General features: G+C 46.7%; 1 protein-coding gene across 1 annotated transcript in view; it reads left to right on the forward strand.

Annotated features, from left to right (window-relative positions):
• The first annotated feature begins 14,258 nt into the window (after positions 1 to 14,258).
• The window catches only part of NOL10 (nucleolar protein 10), a 90,680-nt gene continuing 86,269 nt past the window's right edge, over positions 14,259 to 18,669 (forward strand). Inside the window, exons 1-2 of the mRNA XM_030311650.2 lie at positions 14,259 to 14,449; positions 17,179 to 17,224. Coding sequence (XP_030167510.1) covers positions 14,384 to 14,449; positions 17,179 to 17,224 — 112 coding nt within the window. The 5' untranslated portion in view covers positions 14,259 to 14,383. The remainder of the gene's footprint in view (positions 14,450 to 17,178; positions 17,225 to 18,669) is intronic.

Consider the following 18,669-nt stretch of genomic DNA (forward strand, 5'->3'; position numbering starts at 1 on the left):
TTCTTGCCACTTCCAGCTGCTTCTTCCTTGATCCCCCCCCCCACACCTCTCCCCAGCTTTGAATCTCTGGGTGCCTCATCCAATGGAATTTTTCTGCGTCCAATGGAATAGAAACATTTTCTAACTGTGCTGCCTTCCCTAGGTGGTAGCCACTAGCCCCGAGTCTGTTGGGCACTTGAAATGTGGCTACTTATACTAAGGACTGGAATTTTACATTTTATTTAATTTGGGTTAACTTTAAGTTAAACAGTGACACATGGAGGGTGTCCGCCATATTGGACAGTGCAGCTTAGACGTACCTCCTGCTTCCACTTACCATGGTGATCTACAGACCCCCAAGGCACATCCTCTTACTTCCTGAAGCGTTCAGTTCCTCCCCTATTCTCTCCATCTCTACTCATGTCTTAACGCCTCGTGAGGCCACCATATACTGAAATGATTCTGGCCACACCCTGGTCTCTTGTTTCTTTGAACTCTTCTCCTTCAGTTGATGGTCCATGCCATCAACTTTTACTCCATGAGGAGCCTTTTACTCCTGCCTTTTACTCCTGAGGTCTTTAGCCTTTGTCATTACCACTGACTGGGACCCCTCACTGGTCTCAACACCCTGTGTCCCACTCTCTGACCACTGTAAAAGCCAACGATAAAGGGTCTGAACTTTTCCTATTGCCCAAAGAGAAAGAAATCTTTCCCGGCCTCCCTCCCTTTCCTTCTATTAGAGCATTTGCTGGAGAAAAGTGTGTGTGTAAACCCTACCTCTATCCTTTTGACACGTATATAAATCCTGTTTAAAGCTACAGAAGCCTCTGGCCAACATTAGCACCCGGAGAGGCTTTTCTTAAGGCTTTAGGAGCCACCTCTTTGGAATGTAAATATCAAGATACCTTTCTGTTGCTGCTTGTCATAGAAATATGAGCAGTTTTATTTTTTTCCTTTGGATAAAGGCAGTTAAGAACACAGATGGCTACCTCAGTTACCAGGTGGATTATTGCCCCCCCCACCAACACTACTACCCTATTTTCCTAGTACCCTACCTGTCCACCCCACCGGGACCAAAATCCACCGGTCCTGCCATTGCCTATCACCCCCCACCCCCGGTCATGCCCTCACTTCCCTCCTTAAACTTTACAGTCCATATAGTATCTACCCCCTTGCTCACCCTCTCCGTGCTCTTGACACTTCCTTGCTGTGTTTTATTTGATCGCCCCAAATCCAACCCTGGGAAAATCTACCTCTGCACCAGCCCTGTGCCTGTATCCTACAGCAGTATGTGGCTGGAGAAAAACACAGGACCACACTGATTGATCTTGAAGGAAACCCAGAACATGTCACCCCAAGATATGCCACTTGGCTTATTGACCGTTTTGAATTAACGGGACTTAAGAAACAGCAGGTGCAGGAAAGACACTATGACCCTTCTTCTTCTTCTTCCTAAAAACAGGTGAGAAAACTCCCTTGTGAAAGGTGCCCTCCCTGTATCAGGAGGAAGGGAAGATATTCTTATCATCAGAGACAGAGAGCTGGGAGCCAAGAAACCTGTACCGACAAGCTACTTAAACTAACCCTTCTCTTCCTGGTTGCTTCTTCACCGCTTATGACACCTAGTCCGTCATTTACTATACTCCCTTGATCCATTTTGTCTCCCATTCTTCCAGACACCTATTCAAACTCTCCTCTCCGCCTATGTTCAACTTCCCTTCCCCCCATCTCCACCCTCAGCAGAGAACTTTGCTAATTCTCTGAGAAAGGGAAAAGCATCAAAAGACAGCCTCCACAAGCCCCCATTACCAGCTACAGAAATTAACTCGAAATGGATCATAGACCTAAATGAATATGCCGAAGCCATAAAATCTTCAGAAGAAAACATAGCAGTAAATCTTTGTGATCTTGGCTTAAGAAAAAGTTTCTTAGATATGACACCAAAATCACAAATAACAGAAGAAAAATAAATTGGAGAAGTAAAAATAAAAATAACCTCTGTGCTTCAAAGGATGTCATTAGAAAATGGAAAGACAACCCACAGAACAACAGAAAATATTTGCAAAACATACTCGATAGGGAACTTGTGTCTAGAATTTATAAAGGGCTCTTCTGAACTCAATGATGAAAAGACAACCGTGGGCAATGGATCTGAGTAGATATCCTCCGAAGGAGATATACAGAAGGCCAATGAGCATATGAAAAGGTATTCAGTATCACTAGTCATTAAAGAAATACAAAAAAAAAATCACTATGAGGTACCACTTCATACCCACGGCTGTTATAAAAAAGAAAGAAAGAGTGAAAGAAAGAAAGAAAGAAAGAAGAAAGAAGGAAAGAAAGAATGAAAGAAAGAAAGAAAAAAGGAAGAAAGAAGGAAAGAAAGAAAGAAAGAAAGAAAGAAAGAAAGAAAGAAAAAGAAAGAAAGAAAAAAGAAAGAAAGAAAGAAAAGAAAGAAAGAAAAGAAAGAAAGAAGGAAAGAAAGAAAGGAAGGAAGGAGGAAGGAAGAAAACCGGTGTTGGTGAGTATGTAGATGAGCTGGAACCCTCATACACTGCTGGCGGGAATACAAAAAGGTGCAGTTTGGAAAACAGTTTGGCAACTCCTTAAACATTGAACAGTTACCAGATGACTCAGCAATTCCACCCCTATGTACATATCAAAGAAGCGAAAACACGTGACCACACAAACACTTGGCCATATGTGTTAATAACAGTGTTATTCACAATAGCCCCAAAGTGGAAAGAACCCAGATGTCCCTCAGCTGATGAAGAGAAAAGCAACATGTAGTATATCCATGCCGTGCAGTACTATTCCGCAGTGAAAAGGAATATGGTGTTGACACAGGCTTCATTGTGGGTGACCTTGGAAACATGACGCTAAGTGAAGGAAGCCAGTCACAAAAAAAAAAAAAAAAAGTGCATTAAATGATTCCCTTTATATGAAATATCTAGAATAGGCCAGTCCATTGGGCAGAAAGGAGGTTAGAAGTTGCCTAGAGCTGGGGGAGGGGGGAGGCGAGGGGCGGGGTGAGACGGGTTGGGGAAAAATGGAAAGGGACAATGGATATGGAGTTTCCTTTTGGGGTGATGAAAAGGTAAACCAATTGTGGTGATGATTGCACAACTCTATGAATATACTGAAAGAAAAAAAAAACCGCAGTGAATTGTACAGTTTAACTGGTGAATTGTATGGTATGTGAATTATATTTCAATAATGCTATTTAAAAAATAATAAAGCAGCTGCAAATACCACATGCTAAAAAAGGTAGCCTAAAAACAAACAAGCCTGCTCAAGCATGACCTGCCCGTGACACCCTTCCAGGTCCCTGTTTGGGTTTCCATACTGCCTGGTATTTCTCATCCCTCTGTGACGGTTTGCAGCGCATGAGGCTGTGGCCCTTGGTTACTCACGTGTCCCCAAGGCTGCGCTGTGAGCCCCCGGAGGCCATGAATCACTCCTCACTCTTCTGTGGGTCAACAACACCCAGCACGGTGCCTGGCACAGAGTGGGTTGCCAGTAAATGTTTGTTTCGTAAAAGTGGATTCTCGTAGTTTCTCTTGAAAAACATTACATTTCATAAGTCTATCGATCAGATAGTTAATTATTTGATACACATATATTGTTCACTTGCCGCGAATCACACAGCCTCGATTCGTACACAGCTGATACACATTGCCGGAACTATCATTCCGAGATGCACGCTGCGCTCAACTTCCGGGGTCAGGGATGTCAGGCTCGGGATGCTTGACCTCTCTCTTGATCTCAACATCGCACGGCCAACATTCGATAAAATAGAATGAACTAACGTGCCGCCTTTTTAAAACACGTCACGGTTTTTAAGGTGTGTTCCTTTGGAAACTGAGCAGCACCACCCTAGGGAATTTTTCATTTGATCTTTTTAAATAAAAAAAAAATTTTTTTTAACGTTGATTTATTTTTGAGAGGCAGGGCGGGAGCAGGGTGGAGAGAGAGGGAGACCCAGAATCGGAAGCAGGCTCCAGGTTCTGAGCGGTCAGCACAGAGCCTGACACAGGGCTCGAACCCGCGAAGCACGAGATGATGCCCTGAGCCGAAGTCGGACGCTTAACTGACTGAGCCACCCAGGTGCCCCGATCCTGGGGAATTTTGAATGAGCACGTTCTAAAGGAACAATGGCTCTCCACGGGCATGGAGGAGCAGCAGGAAATTTCCACAAGTCTCTGCTTTATGGAAGCCTGCCGAAGCCCTGCGCAAAGTAAAACGCTTCACAGTCACACACCAACTTACAAAGTGGGGCTTGCAAGGTGTTAGTAAAACTAGGGGTGAAATCTCTAGGCAAAGCCCTTGTGGTCCAGGCTGGGTAGGAGCCTGAGCCCCGTGTCCATGGGCTTGGAGAGGCCCTTGGGGACCCTCATTTCTTTGACCAGCCCCGTCGCACCCTGCAAACTTCCTGGTCATCCCTGCTTTCTCCCACCCTGCTCTCCTCTCTCTGTTCTTTCCAGAATGCTCTGCGTCCTCCCTCTGGTCCTGAAGCGTCAGGGATCCTGGGAGCCATCTTCCAAGGCAAGTAGACAAGCCGCATGTCAACCATCCTCGTTCTCCCTCCGGGGCCCTCCCCTGAAAACATTCGTGGGGGAACCGCTGCTGCCACACCAGATGCTTCCAAGACTGTGACCGCGGAGAAGCCCCTCTACCCTGACATCCGGCTGCCCCCCCCCCCCCCCCCGCCCTTCCTAGGAAGGGACGAGAGAAAGCAGACATGTGTCCTATGATAGGTGCTCAGGGATGACGAGATCCACCAGGCAAAGACCCTTGTCTGCGTGCTTCACTGCAGGGTGAGGCTAACCAGCAGTATTTCCCAAATGAATGAGTGAATGAATGAATGAATGAAATGTGATGAGTGATGAGCGAGGGAAACGTCATCATCTGGCCCCTGCCCCTGCCTCCGAGAAAACTCGGGCATCTGACTTTGGTGCAGTATTTCTCTCCAGCCCAAGACAGGGTGGCTTGAGTGTCCCCAGGGACAACGTCCACCCCCTGCGTCTAGGCTCCTGGAGCTCCCCCACCCCAAGGCTCTTCCCTTTGTGTCTTTCAGCTCCCACTCCTGTGGCCACACCCCACCCCTTGTCATCACCTGAAACTGCCCCACCTCTGAAATCTTAGATACCACTGGCCCACACAGCACAGACTACGGTCCTCCCCGCTCCCCTGCCCTGCTCCCACTGCGTGTCGCACGGCACGTGGGCACACTCACATGCACACACATGTGCTCACATGCACACCTCCACCTTCTCCTGCGCTGTCACCTTCTTGTTTTGCTTCTTTTCCTGCCAGGCCTGACTGTCTGAACTTCCGTCACGTCTGCACCCTCGTTCTCTCCTGCTCTGCTCTTGCCATGGATCACCCCCTCCCCTCCCCAGGTGCTCAGCAAACCCTTGCCTTGCTCCTCTCTAACTTCTTCACCATCTCCACCTGGCCGCTAGGTGGCGCTGGAAGGGGCCACACAAATCTGACCCGCGCTGCCTTTGGCACCTGACGTTTTCCTCGGCTCGCTGGCCCCTTCATTTATTCCACAGCTATGCACCGAGCACCTACCACAGGCCAGGACAGGTGCTGGGGACCGAGTTGTCAACAAGACAGGCCGGGTCCCTGCTCTCAGGGACCCTACCAGCTTGGGGGGGAGACAGTAAATCGATACATAATTGTCAAGGAGATTCAGCCAGGCTAGGATCTTCGCTCTCCGGGAATCCCTCCCTTGGGCTTTGCAGCCTTCGTTGTGTACATGACCTTGCCTCTTACTTCAAGAAAAGTGACACCTATCCCTTCTAATTCTCCCAGCCTGTGGATGTTTCACCCTGCACACCCCTTGCTCCCACCCCCGCCTGTTTTTTCTTGTCTCCGAGGATGTGACAGGTCCCTCCTCTCGGAGGCCAGTGCCACCACCTGCCCACAGTGACAGACCATCTCCCCCATCAGTTGCCTCCCCCCACCTTTCCTTATCCTCACATGCTCCTTGAACCATCCTACATGCTTGTGAGATTCTGTGTTCTTGGGCGTAGCGATGGTTTGTTCGTCTCAATTGACTGTATTCATTGTCAGTCATAGACATCGCATGCCGGTGACCTCGTTTCAGATTTGGGGTTATTATGAAGAATGCTGATGTGAACATTCTTGTAAGTGTCTTTTGGTCCCCACATTACACACATTGCATCGAGTATGTGTCTAGGAGTGAAATTGCTGGGTCCTCGGGTTTACACGGGTTCAACTTATGTAGATAATTCTAGATGGTGTTCCCAAAGTGATTGCACTAATTCCCACCTCCCCCGCCCTGCCCCCCAGCAACGTGTGAAACTTCCTGTGGTTCCACATTCTCACTGATACTTGTCAGTGAGTATTGTCAGAATTTTTAGTTTTAGCCATTTGGATATGTGTAGGAGGACAGCTCATTGTGGTTTTAACCTGCATTTCCCTGAGGAATAGATATATAGAGGACACTTTCATGTGCTTATCGGTCATTACTAATATATTTTTATTAGATTTTTTTCATTATTGAATTTTAGGAGCTCCATAAATATACTAGATACCCATCCTTTTTGGTAAATGTGTTGTGAACATTTCCTCCGAACTTGTATTTTGCTTATTCATTTCAACTATGTCTTTTGACGACCAGAACTTTCTAGTTTTGATGATGTCTAACTTATCAACTTTTCTTTTATGATTACAGATTTTTTTGTGGCCTAAGAGAGCTCTGCCTATCCCCCAGGTCACAAGATATCCTCCTGTGTTTCCTTTTCAAATCCTAATGTTTTAACTTTGATGTTTAGCTATATGATCTATTTTGAATTCATATCTTTTGTATGATGTGTATGGTATGAAGTAGGACTCAAAGTCCATTTTTCCCCATGTGGAGATCCAGTTACCCCAACACTGTTTGTTGAAAAGATTCCCTCTCCTCATTGGCTTGTTTTGGTGCCATTGTTGAAAATCAGACGATTCTATAAATCAGGGCTTATTAGTGGGTTTTCTGTTCTTTTCCATGATCTGTTTGCTGATTCTTACTCTAGGAACTATCTTGATTATTATGGTACATCCTGAGATGAGGTAGTACAAGTCCGCCATCTCTGTGGTTTCCCCCCAAAGTCCTTTTTTAAAATGCTTATTTATTTATTTGGAGAGCAAGGGAGCGCGAGTGGGGGGAGAAGGAGGGAGAGAGAAAGAATCACAAGCAGGCTCTGCACCGTCATTGTGGAGCCTGACACGGGACTTGGTCCCATGAGCTGTGAGATCATGACCTGAGTCAAAATTGAGAGTCAGACGCTCAACCGACTGAGCCACCCAGGCAACCCTTTCCCCAAAGTCTTTTGAAGAAAACACTTTGCACTTCTACACATTTTACACATTTTGCAATCGGGTTGTCAATTTCCACTAAAAAAAAAAACAAAAACGAACGTGAAAAAAACAAAACCCCAAACCCGAAGACTCCGCTGGGATTTTGATTAGGCTTTCATTGAATCTATAGATTATTGTGATGAGAGTTGACATCTTCACAAAAAATTCTCATCTTGAATTATTTATCTATCTCTCCCATTCCCCTCCCACCTGTTCTTATACTACATACTACATACAGAAAAGTTGAGAAAACAGTATTTTCAACAACTCACATACCCATTCCAGATATGAACAATTGTTAACACCTTTGGGTAAATTTCTTTTTTGCAAACCTAAGTCTCGTCTTCTTCATTTGTGATATTGGAAAAAATTAAAAAAAATTTTTTTTTCTTAATGTTTATTTTTGAGAGAGAGGGAGAGAGAGTGAGAGCAGGGGAGGGGCAGAGAGAGAGAGAGGGAGACATAGAATCCAAAGCAGGCTCCAGGCTCTGAGCTGTCAGCACAGAGCCTGATGTGGGGCTTGAACCCACAAACCGCGAGATCATGACCCTAGCTGAAATCAGAAGCTCAACTGGCTGAGCCACCCAGGCACCCCTGTAATATTGGAAAATTTATACTGCCTCCGCCATAAGGTTTTTTTTTTTTTTTAATTTTTAAGGTTTATTTAGTTTTCAGAGAGAGAGAGAGAGAGAGAGAGAGCGAGCAGGTGAGGAGCAGAGAGAGACACAGAATCTGAAACAGGCTCCAGGCTCTTCGCTATCAGCACAGAGCCTGATGCGGGGCTCAAACCCACGAACCGTGAGATTCTGACCTGATCCAAAGTAGGACGCTTAACTGAATGAGCCACCCAGGCACCACCCCTCCTCCCCCCACCATAAGGTGCTGATAAAGATTAAAAGAGGAAACTTGGGTAAAATATTAAATTAGAACACTTCCTGTCCACGCAGTGAACTTGGGGATTTTATTCTTTTTTTTTTAAATTTTTTTTTTTCAACGTTTATTTATTTTTGGGACAGAGAGAGACAGAGCATGAACGGGGGAGGGGCAGAGAGAGAGGGAGACACAGAATCGGAAACAGGCTCCAGGCTCTGAGCCATCAGCCCAGAGCCCGACGCGGGGCTCGAACCCATGGACCGTGAGATCGTGACCTGGCTGAAGTCCGACGCTTAACCGACTGCGCCACCCAGGCGCCCCTGGCGTAGGTTATTCTGAACAAACATTTTATTTGGAAATAATGTCAGGTGTACGGAAAAGTTGGAAACACGCCACAGAGAGTTCCCACATACACTTTCTCCAGCTCCCCCTACTCTTACCATCTTCCTCAGCCACGACACATTCATCAAAAGTAAGAAGTTAATGGGCGCCTGGGTGGCGCAGTCGGTTGAGCGTCCGACTTCAGCTCAGGTCATGATCTCACGCTTTGTGAGTTCGAGCCCCGCGTCGGGCTCCGTGCTGACAGCTCGGCGCCTGGAGCCTGCTTCGGATTCTGGGTCTCCCTCTCTCTCTGCCCCTCCCCTGCTCATACTTTGTCTCTCTCTCTCAAAAATGAATAAACTTAAAAAAACACTAAGAAGTTAACACGTGGTACGATACTATTTGCTAAACTACAGATTTTATTCAGATTTTGCTAATTCTTCCATTAACGCCCTCTTCCTGTTCCAGGAGCCAAAGCAGGACACCGCGTTGCATTTAAGACGTAATTCTTCTTAATGTCTTGCTTGAACACGTACAAGTAAACCCGGCTAAAGTTTATCGTGGTTTTAGTTCTCGTGTCACTACCCAGCAAAGCAAACTTCCGCATTATTTTCAAGCAAGACGTTGAAAGTTCACACCAGTGTAATTCAAATTAATTTAATATGGTGGTTGATACCATTTTGGTGAAAGCCATCTGCCACTTTGCCAAATGAATACGTAGCGCTGCATGAATTCTTTTGCATTCCGGGCCGCTACCTGATGGAGTCGATTCGATTTTTTCCATCGCCGTTCTCTGTTTGAACGACCGTAACACCTTCTTTCCCACGGCAGGCCATGGCATCGTCGGACTTCTGCTTGGCTCAAACTTGTCCCTATCATGTTACTTCATACCAGCCACCTCCCCTTCTAATCACTGAGGCAAGACAATAAAAGGAGTGACACGTGGCACCAGTGAACTGTAAACTTAAATGCAAACTTGGCATTGACACTGAATGGTAGTACTCTCAGGAGATGGCCAAGCAGATAATCAGATACGCTCATGTCGGGCTGTTAAAAAGACCGTCATTGAAATACAAACCCCTCTATTTCTTTGAGAATACAACTGTAAGCCCCGGTTTAAGAAACACTGCAGTGAGATTATATACAATGTTCGATGAGAAACTTAGATATTTGAAGACCTCCTGGGGATGGAGAAGAATGAATGGGAGTTACTGAGGTTTGTAGAGGGAGGGAGTTGAAAGAAGTCAGAAGAGTAGATGTGGAGGCATAAAGAGGTGGGGGGGGGGTCTTGTACTTTTCAAGCTGTAAGTAATTCAGCTTGGGGAGTGCAGTGGGTGAGGGGCTGGGTGGGAGAGGGGCTGGGGAGGGGCAGTATGATGTATGGTGATAGGAAGGCCAGAGAGGCCAGCAAAGGTGTGCAGATGTGTTCTTCTAGGTTAGGGAAGAACTGAAGAGTTCTGAGTTGGAGTGTGGTATGATCCGATTCTCCTGTTAGAGATGATTTTGTCTCCCGTGGGAGACAGAGACCAGAAAAAAGGATTACGATGGGCCAGGTGAGAGAGGATGAAGGTTTGAACTCCTACAACAACAGCGGGAGTAGAGAAGAATGGGTCTGACATCTGACAAGTAGAATGGAAAGGATTTGGGGATCGATTGGGCGTGGAGGCAAAGATTGAGAGAGGGATCTTGAACGTTACTTGCAAGTTTCTGAAATGGCAACGAATAACAGGACATGTAAGTTATTTGGAGCCTAAATTTGGCTCCTTTTTTCTTTTTTTAAATTTTTTTTTTAACATCTATTTATTTTTGAGACAGAGAGAGACAGAGCATGAACGGGGGAGGGTCAGAGAGAGGGAGACACAGAATCTGAAACAGGCTCCAGGCTCCGAGCTGCCAACACAGAGCCCGACGCGGGGCTTGAACTCACGGACCGCGAGATCGTGACCTGAGCCGAAGTCGGCCGCTCAACCGACTGAGCCACCCAGGCGCCCCGGCTCCTTTTTTTCTTAAACAGTTCTAAATATTTTGGTTCCCAGGGCTAAGTAATAATAACTAATGCATAGTTTTTACAATGTCAGGCGCTGTTCCAAGTGCTTTATCTGTATTGTATTTTATTGAATCTGAAAACGCATTAGCGATAAGATGCACCATTACCTCAAGCATCACTAGAGGAAAAAACACTGTCAACTAAACACGCATGACACACAAAACACACTGATTTCAAGGATGTAAAAAATAGAGGTCCTGGACTCAATGATTTGTGGCTTATGCTCGTTTCATCTTTACGACAGCCCCCTGATGTAGGTTCTAATATTTTTCTTTAATTTTTTTTGACGTTTATTTATTATTGAAAGACAGAGAGACATAGAGCGTGAGCAGGGGAGGGGTAGAGAGAGGGGGAGACACAGAAAATGAAGCAGGCTCCAGGCTCTGAGCTGTCAGCACAGAGCCCGACGTGGGGCTCGAGCTCACACACTGTGAGATCATGACCTGAGCCGAAGTTGGCTGCCTAACCAACTGAGCCACCCAGGCGCCCCTGTAGGTTCTAATATTATCCTCATTTTTCAAATGGGGAAACAGAGGTAGAGAGAGATTAGATTAACTCTCTGTATCAAGGCTCTCTCTGGGTAGCCAGTGGTAGAATCAGGATTTGGACCCGGGCAATCTGGCTCTAGAGTCCGTTCTCTTAGCTCCAAGCAAAGGCATCTAATAAGCACTTCATTCAAAATTCATCACATCCCAGGAACCGAGTGTTTGTGTTATAGATGATCCTAGAAACACCAGAGAAACTGCACTGAGCTTTGCCCTTCTGTTCTCAGTGGAAAACAACCCTAGAGTGTGCAGGTCAAACCCTCAGGCCAGTGACTGTGGGGAAGGAGCGGTCTTGGCACTGAGGACCAAGAACACCTTGTTTTATGTTGCAGAAAACACCGTGTTCCCTCGCGTGTGGCTCCTGACTCTAAGCTCCGACATTTCTTGTTAGAGACACAAGATGTTTACTGTTTTTTAATTTATTTGAGAGAGAGAGAGAGAGAGAGAGAGAGAGAGAGAGAGAGAGACAGAGCACGAGTGGGGGAGGAGCAGAGAGAGAGGGAGACACAGAATCCGAAACAGGCTCCAGGCTCCGAGCTGTCAGCACAGAGCCCGACGTGGGGCTCGAACCCACAAACCGTGAGATCAGGACCTGAGCCGAAGCTGGACCCTCAACCGACTGAGCCACCCAGGCTCTCCGAGACACAAGATGTTTAAATGGATGTGTTTGAAACCATAATCATCTGGAATAGAGATCTGCTGTTTTTAATATTACCAAAGGCCAAGATGTAAGGATCAAAGAATTAGGACTTTGGGTCAGGATGAGCAGTGATAAATTAATCGATTCATTTTTATTAAGGAATACTTATTGAAAGTGTGCCACCTACTAGGCATTGGTTTGGGCCCAGAGAACCCAGAGATGAATTAAGGCTCAGGGTTGCCACCAGGTCTAGATGGAGGGGGTGGTCAGACAAGTACTTTACAGCCCGCAGAGATAATTGCCACAGAATTGCTTCAAAATTATTCAAAATCACCCAAGGATGAGGGAGTGGTGAGGGTGTAAATGAAACATGATGGGCCATGTGTGCGTTGTTGAAGCTGGGTGATATATACAGGCGTTTCACATACTATTACACTTTGGGGGCCCCTGGGGGGCTCAGCCAGTTGCTCATCCAGCTCTTGATTTCAGCTCAGGTCATGACCTCACAGTCCGTGGGTTCAAGCCCTGCATCGGACTCTGCGCTGAGTGCAGATCCTGCTTGGGATTCTCTCTCTCTCTCTCTCTCCCTCTCCCTGTACCCCTTTCCCCAGCTCTTTCACTCTGTCTCTCTAAAATGAAAAAAAAATTTTTAAATCTAGCAAAAAGATATAATGGCCATAAAGTTATTTATGCAGTACAGTGAACACATAGGAGACTGAGCAAGGTGTTCAAAAGGTGAGTTTTGAGGAGCTGGTAGAATCTGGATATAAGGAGAAATGGAAGGCATTCCAGAATCCAGATTAGCGCAAGCAAAGATTCAAAACTAGAATAATGAAACCAGTACTAATGAATGAGAAGGCAAATTTAGGCGTCAGTGGGAAATCAGATTGTCTGGTGAAATGGCCTTGGGCCCTTAATTATCAAAAATTAGTACAGTAGATCTATATATCTTCTAACACATAGCACTAAGTGAGATACTATTGTGTTTTACAATCAATGGGCTTTTACAATACATTCTTGAAATAATAGAAGTAATCATTTTTGCACAAAAGTATTCAGGATTTCTTGGAAATCATCCTGCATAGTTTGGAAAATAAGTGCTTTCTTTTTTTATGACTTGCTTAGCAGACCTATTTTACGATTCTTATGAACCCATGACCTTTCCACCGTGGCATACTGCCTCCCCAAGGAGGTTTCCTGCATATTTCCTCAAAGAAACTCTCAAGCAGAAGATAGAATCTGGACGGGAACTTTGAGGACAGTTACAACAAAAACAAAATTGCGAAAGCCCCACAGAAGCCCTCGCCTTGCCATGAACTTTTAATAAAGCCTGTGCCCCAAATGACCCACCTCAGCTACAGGTAAGGGACGTGAATACTATGTTACAATTTTAAACGGACACGTTTGACTGCTGTTAACCTGCATTTTCTCCTTAAGTTTTCCTCTGAGCGGAAAATTCTGCACTTCTCACAGCTAGGCAGCAGTAAAGGCAGTTCTCTATGCAGTTGGACAATCAACAGTCTGTGAACTTTCTGAAAACGATATGTAGTGAGGGGCTGTGTCTGTCTGTCGTTGCTGTCACACACCTGTCTCAAAAGACATCAGGTTCCAAAGCACTTCACCCTTGATGTCCACTCCTTTAAAAACAAAAACAAAAACACACTTTTAAACAATGTTTATTCACTTTTGGAGCCAGAGTGTGAGCAGGGGAGGAGTAGGAGAGAGAGGGAGACACAGAATCCGAAGCAGGCTCCAGGCTCCGAGCTGTCAGCACAGAGCCTGATGTGGGGCTCGAATTCACGAGCCATGAGATCATGACCTGAGAAATCGGACGCTTAACTCACTGAGCCACCCAGGCGCCCCGACTACTCCTTCTTTTATCGTTTTCTTTTTCCTTAGTTTGCCTTGTCTTTTCTTTCACTCCTTTGTGGATGAGTGTCGAACAAATCTAGACGAAAGTAACATTAAAAAAAAAAAAAATGTTTGAGAGAGAGGGGGAGAGAGAAAGGGAAATTCTCCTAAGCAGGCTCTCAGAGCCGGGATCATGCATGACCTGAGACAAAATCATGACTTGGACGATTAACTGACTGAGCCACCCAGGCACCCCCGCAAGTAACATTTTTATACGTCAACTTTAAAGAGCACTTATTTGTAATGTAACGTTGCTGAAAGAAACACGGTGGAGGAGAGAAGAATCCACTCTGAATACTCTGGATTCGCCCAGGGGCTGGATGGGTTCCCTTGACCCAGCCCCCCAGGCCACCGGTCGCCGGCCTGCACCGCCTGCCCGCCTCGGGCGGCGACACTTCGGCCAGGACAGCGACCCCAGGAGAGTGTCAACGCACGCACCGCGCAGAGGAGACTGCGCGGCTCCCCGCCCTCGGGGTGGCCTGGCCAGAGCCCCGCCCCCAGCCGCTCCATTCCATTCGGCCACGCCCCCTCCTCCGGGAACTGGCGCAGTTCCGGCGCCGCGAGTGCGTCATCAGCCGTCGCCGGCGCCGCACGCCGCCCAGTCGCGCCGGGGACACGCTGCGGTTCGGATGCTCGCGTGTGGCGCGGGGAGAGGGGCTCGCGGAGGAACGTGGGTCGCCGCTGCTCTGTCCGGCCATGCAGGTGTCCAGCCTCAACGAGGTGAAGATTTACAGTCTCAGCTGCGGCAAGTCCCTGCCTGAGGTGAGGCACTTCGGGGTCCCCCGCCTCTCGAGGCAGCCGCCCCTCTCCTCGGCCCTGGCCTCCGTGTTAGCCTGGTCCTGGCCGGCCCCTGGCTCCGGCAGGCCCGGGGGGCAAGTGTCCGTGCGCGCGGGAGCTGGTCGGTGCCGGTCGTCGAGGACACTGCTGTCCCCGCGCCAGAAGCTGGGCGGCGGGTGATCAGGGGCGATGAGCTTCGCTGGAACTTTTGCAGAGTTCTCTAGAACAGGCGACGCGCGTCCTTTGGGGCTTCTGGGGATGTACCCAGCTTCTGCCGCACCGAGGAGGAAAGCGTGGACAGATGGGTTGCGGGCTTTTCTCCCCCATTTTAATGTCCACGCATCAGGTGTTTGTTGGATTCCTATTGTACGGCAAGTTCTAGAGATACAGCAAGTGAGCAAGAAAACCCACACAGACTTTGCACCTGCAGACTTCTGTGGTGTAGAGGACAGTGTTTCTGAACCTTGCCGACCTTAACTTGATTTCATCGGGTCTTAGGACCTCAGAGTTTGAAGGAGCTGGGAAAATAGTGATTCTTTTACAGTCGTCTTCTCATGTTTAAGGTATGCAGCAGATCCAGCGATGGCAAGAGTGAGTTGTCCAAGCTCACACATCTATGATCTGCGGCTTGTTTTTTTTAAATTTCTTATAAGCGATGAGCAAGCCTCTGTCCAGGCACCGCCAGTGGGAAGAAACGTCTAGCAGAAGCTCATTTCCATTTTAAGATTACTTGCTAGATACTGGTGTTGCAACTTGTCATTTTATAGCATGCTGGTGTTAGTTCCACTCTTGCCCTTAGAAATCTGAATAAACGAAGAGCTGTTTCTTCTTCGCTGTGCCTGCCCCCGAAAAATCTGGAGTCTGTGATTAGAGTCTGCCTTTCTCTTCAGAATTCAGGCCAGCTAATTCCTCATCTTCCGACTATTCGTCACACAGCATGATCTTTCTCGTTTTGGTCATTCTGCGCATTTGTTGAGAAGTAACTACGTGCCGGTAGCCCTGTTCTGAGTGTTGGGATACATGGTGATAAGTTTCCCTGTTGGGGGAGAGGAGAAGTGAGCAAACAGGAAGACAGCTTCGATGAATGGACTAGAAGAGAGCGTTGTGAATTTAAGAAACAAAATACATGAACATATGGGAGGGGGAAAAAAGAGAGAGGGGAACAAACCACAGAGACTCTTACGATAGAGAATTAATTGGGGGTTGCTGGAAGGAGGTGGTGGGGGGATGGGCTAGATGGGTGATGGGCACTAAGGAGGGCACTTGTTGGGATGAGCGCTGGTGTTACATGTAAGTGACTGATCACTGGGTTTTACTCCTGAAACCAATGTTACGCTGTATGTCAGCTAACTAGAATTTAAATAAAAATTGGAAAAGAAGAAAGAGTGTTGTGGCGAAAGTGGTCAGAGAATGTTTTGGATAAAGCCTTCAGGGAAGGCCTCTCTATAAGAGGTGATATTTGAGCAGAAACTTGGATAATGAAAAGACGGGGAAAGAGTTTTCAGTGTTGAGAGAACAGAAAGCGTAAATGTCCCCAACTGGGAATGCCCTTGGCATGTTGGAGAAGCCGAAGAGGCGCGGGTGTGGCTGTGGCATGCTATGGGGAGACAGTGGGGGCAGGTAAGGCTGGAGAGGTGGGCCTTGGAGGCTCAAGTGGGAAGTCAGGGTGTCCCCGCCAGTGCTGTTGGAAGCTTTCATCCGAGCTGCTTTGTGCAAACAACTGTAGCCGGGGAGGCCTCACGAATGGGGAGGAGGTAGGTAGGCCTCCTGAAAGACTTGGGCTTTAGAATTACGCCGTCTGCTAAATTGAGCTACGTTAATTTCAGAAGAAAATCTGCTCCCAGAGGTGCCTGGGTGGCTCAGTCAGTTGAGCATCTGACTCTTGGTTTTGACTCAGGTCACGATCCCGAGGGTCATGGGATGGAGCGCGAGTCAGGCTCCACGCTGAGCATGAAGCCTACTTAAGATTCTCGCTCTCCCTCTGCCGTTCACCTGGTTTGCGTGCTCGCTCGCGCTCTCTCTCTCAAAAAAAAAAAAAAAAATCTGTCAGTGAGTATGACTTAAAAGCATCATTTCCATATTATCAAGTGTCAGCTATTTGCTTAATGATCTAGTTTTGTTCTTTGTAAAAAATATGCTCAAGAAACTTTCTCCTTTTAATGGTTTGCTTTTTAATATTTGACCTAAATAAAGTTGTTCCATATATTAGTGGTAACCCTCCTAATATTTGAGGCTTATTACTTTCCCAATGAATTCGTTTTCTCTTGGGTAAAACATAGTGGTTCTAAAATGTCTAGGGGCGCCTGGGTAGCTCAGTCGGTTAAGCATCTGACTTCAGCTCAGGTCATGATCTCATGGTTTGTGGGTTTGAGCCCCATGTCCGGCTCTTTGCTGTCAGCACCTAGAGCCTGCTTTGGATTCTGTGTCTCCCTCTCTCTGCCCCTCCCCTGGCTCACGCTCTGTTTCTCTCAAAGATAAATAAACACTAAAAAAATAATAAATAAAATGAATAAGATGTATTGTCTAATATATGTAAATATATACAAGAAAAAAAAACCCGGGGGATATGTTAACAGGGTTGGGATTATAGAATCTTTTCACTTCCTCTGTTAATATATTCCTGTAAAGTTTTAACTTTTTTAATGTGAACACTTTGGTAAGCAGGAAAGCAAAGTAAATCTGTTTTAAAATAAAGTCTCTTCATTTTCTTTAAGTGGCTTTCTGACAGGAAGAAGAGAGCACTACAGAAGAAGGATGTCGGTGAGTATTTTTTCCCCACCCTGGCTACGTGCACGACCTATGCAACAGTGCTTTCACACATTTGTTATCATATTTAAGTGGAGGTTGACAAAGATACAGGGCAGATAAAAAGTGGGAAATAAACTTTTTGCCCTTTTCCTTCCTAAAAACCTTTTGTTGTGGTTGATATGTTCCTGGTGGGTGTGAGGTTGAATTCTACCTACTTAAAATGAGTTAGCCTGTTAACGATTTCACGGATAGTAGTGGAAGAGACAAGATTCCTGGGTCGGAGATGAGAACCCCAGCTTGGCACAGCAGATGGCATGAGCATCAGCGTATCTCTGCCAGCTCCCCTTGCCCTGAGTCCCACAGGGACACTCAGCACGGCCCAGGTGGCTGCAGGCACACTGGGTCTGTGTTGCAGCTGAGCCACACCTAGCTCGGGAAGTCCGCTGCTTCTGTAGCCGCAGTGAGCAAGCCTGCCGTCTGTCCAGAGGAGACACGTTCCCTTACCCATCAGGGTTCTCGGCCGCGCAGACACCCCTGAGAGATGGCTCAGGCGAAGGCGCGACCGGGGCACGGCAGTCTTGCGGGACCTAGCAAGGTGGGCGGGGATGCGGGAGACCCGAGGAAGGCCGTCTCTCCTAGCAGGGCCATGACTGCTTTGTTCTCCAGCACGTCAGCATCTTTTTCATAAAGGATAATTGCAGAAAATTTACATTCTTTAATTTATACTGGCTGGGAAGAATAGGGAAAGATAGAAGATCAGTTGTTTTTTTGAGGGAGGGGCAGATCGCAGCTCCCGGGCATCCCACCGTGTAGGTGGGTCGCCTTGTCACCTTAGGGGCGACCTTTATGCGCTCGGACGTTCGTCTCACGTTAGCTGCCAGAATTCGGGTGTCACACTGAATCGTTCTTTTCCGGGTTCATAAGTTTAAGGCATTGATCAGTTTTGTTTCGAACAGATTTTTGGCAAATTTTCTCCATTACAGCTTGTCACATGTGAAAGATGATTTATCTTTCCATAGATGTTGTTTAAATTAGTCTCTAAAAATCAAAGACTAAGGTGTCGGAAAGGATTTCTGTGCGTGAGATAAATACCCCAAGGCAAGCATAAGCATCTTGGAAGAGGCGGCTTTGTGTAGATAGCTCTAAAGTTAGAAAATGGAAACTTTGAATCCAAGGAAAACAAGAACTGCTCCTTTAGTAATGTTCACTGATTCCGATTTCTTCTGACCACTCCCCCCTCCCCCACGTTCTACCCAGTGGCCTAGAGTGTAGAAAAGAGATTCAGGTTACTTAGAGGAAAAACTGTTCATCAACCCTTTCTCTCAGCCCATCTCAAAACTATCATGTGTCTTTCATATTGAGTGGGCCATTCCTACTCAGTTGGTTTGAATCTTATATTTGGGTTTAATTTAATAAGCAAGGCAGTAATGTGCCATGGAGTCATAAATGGTCCTTGC

Source organism: Lynx canadensis, chromosome A3 (genome assembly GCF_007474595.2).
Source record: "Lynx canadensis isolate LIC74 chromosome A3, mLynCan4.pri.v2, whole genome shotgun sequence".
Classification (NCBI taxonomy): Eukaryota; Metazoa; Chordata; class Mammalia; order Carnivora; family Felidae; genus Lynx; species Lynx canadensis.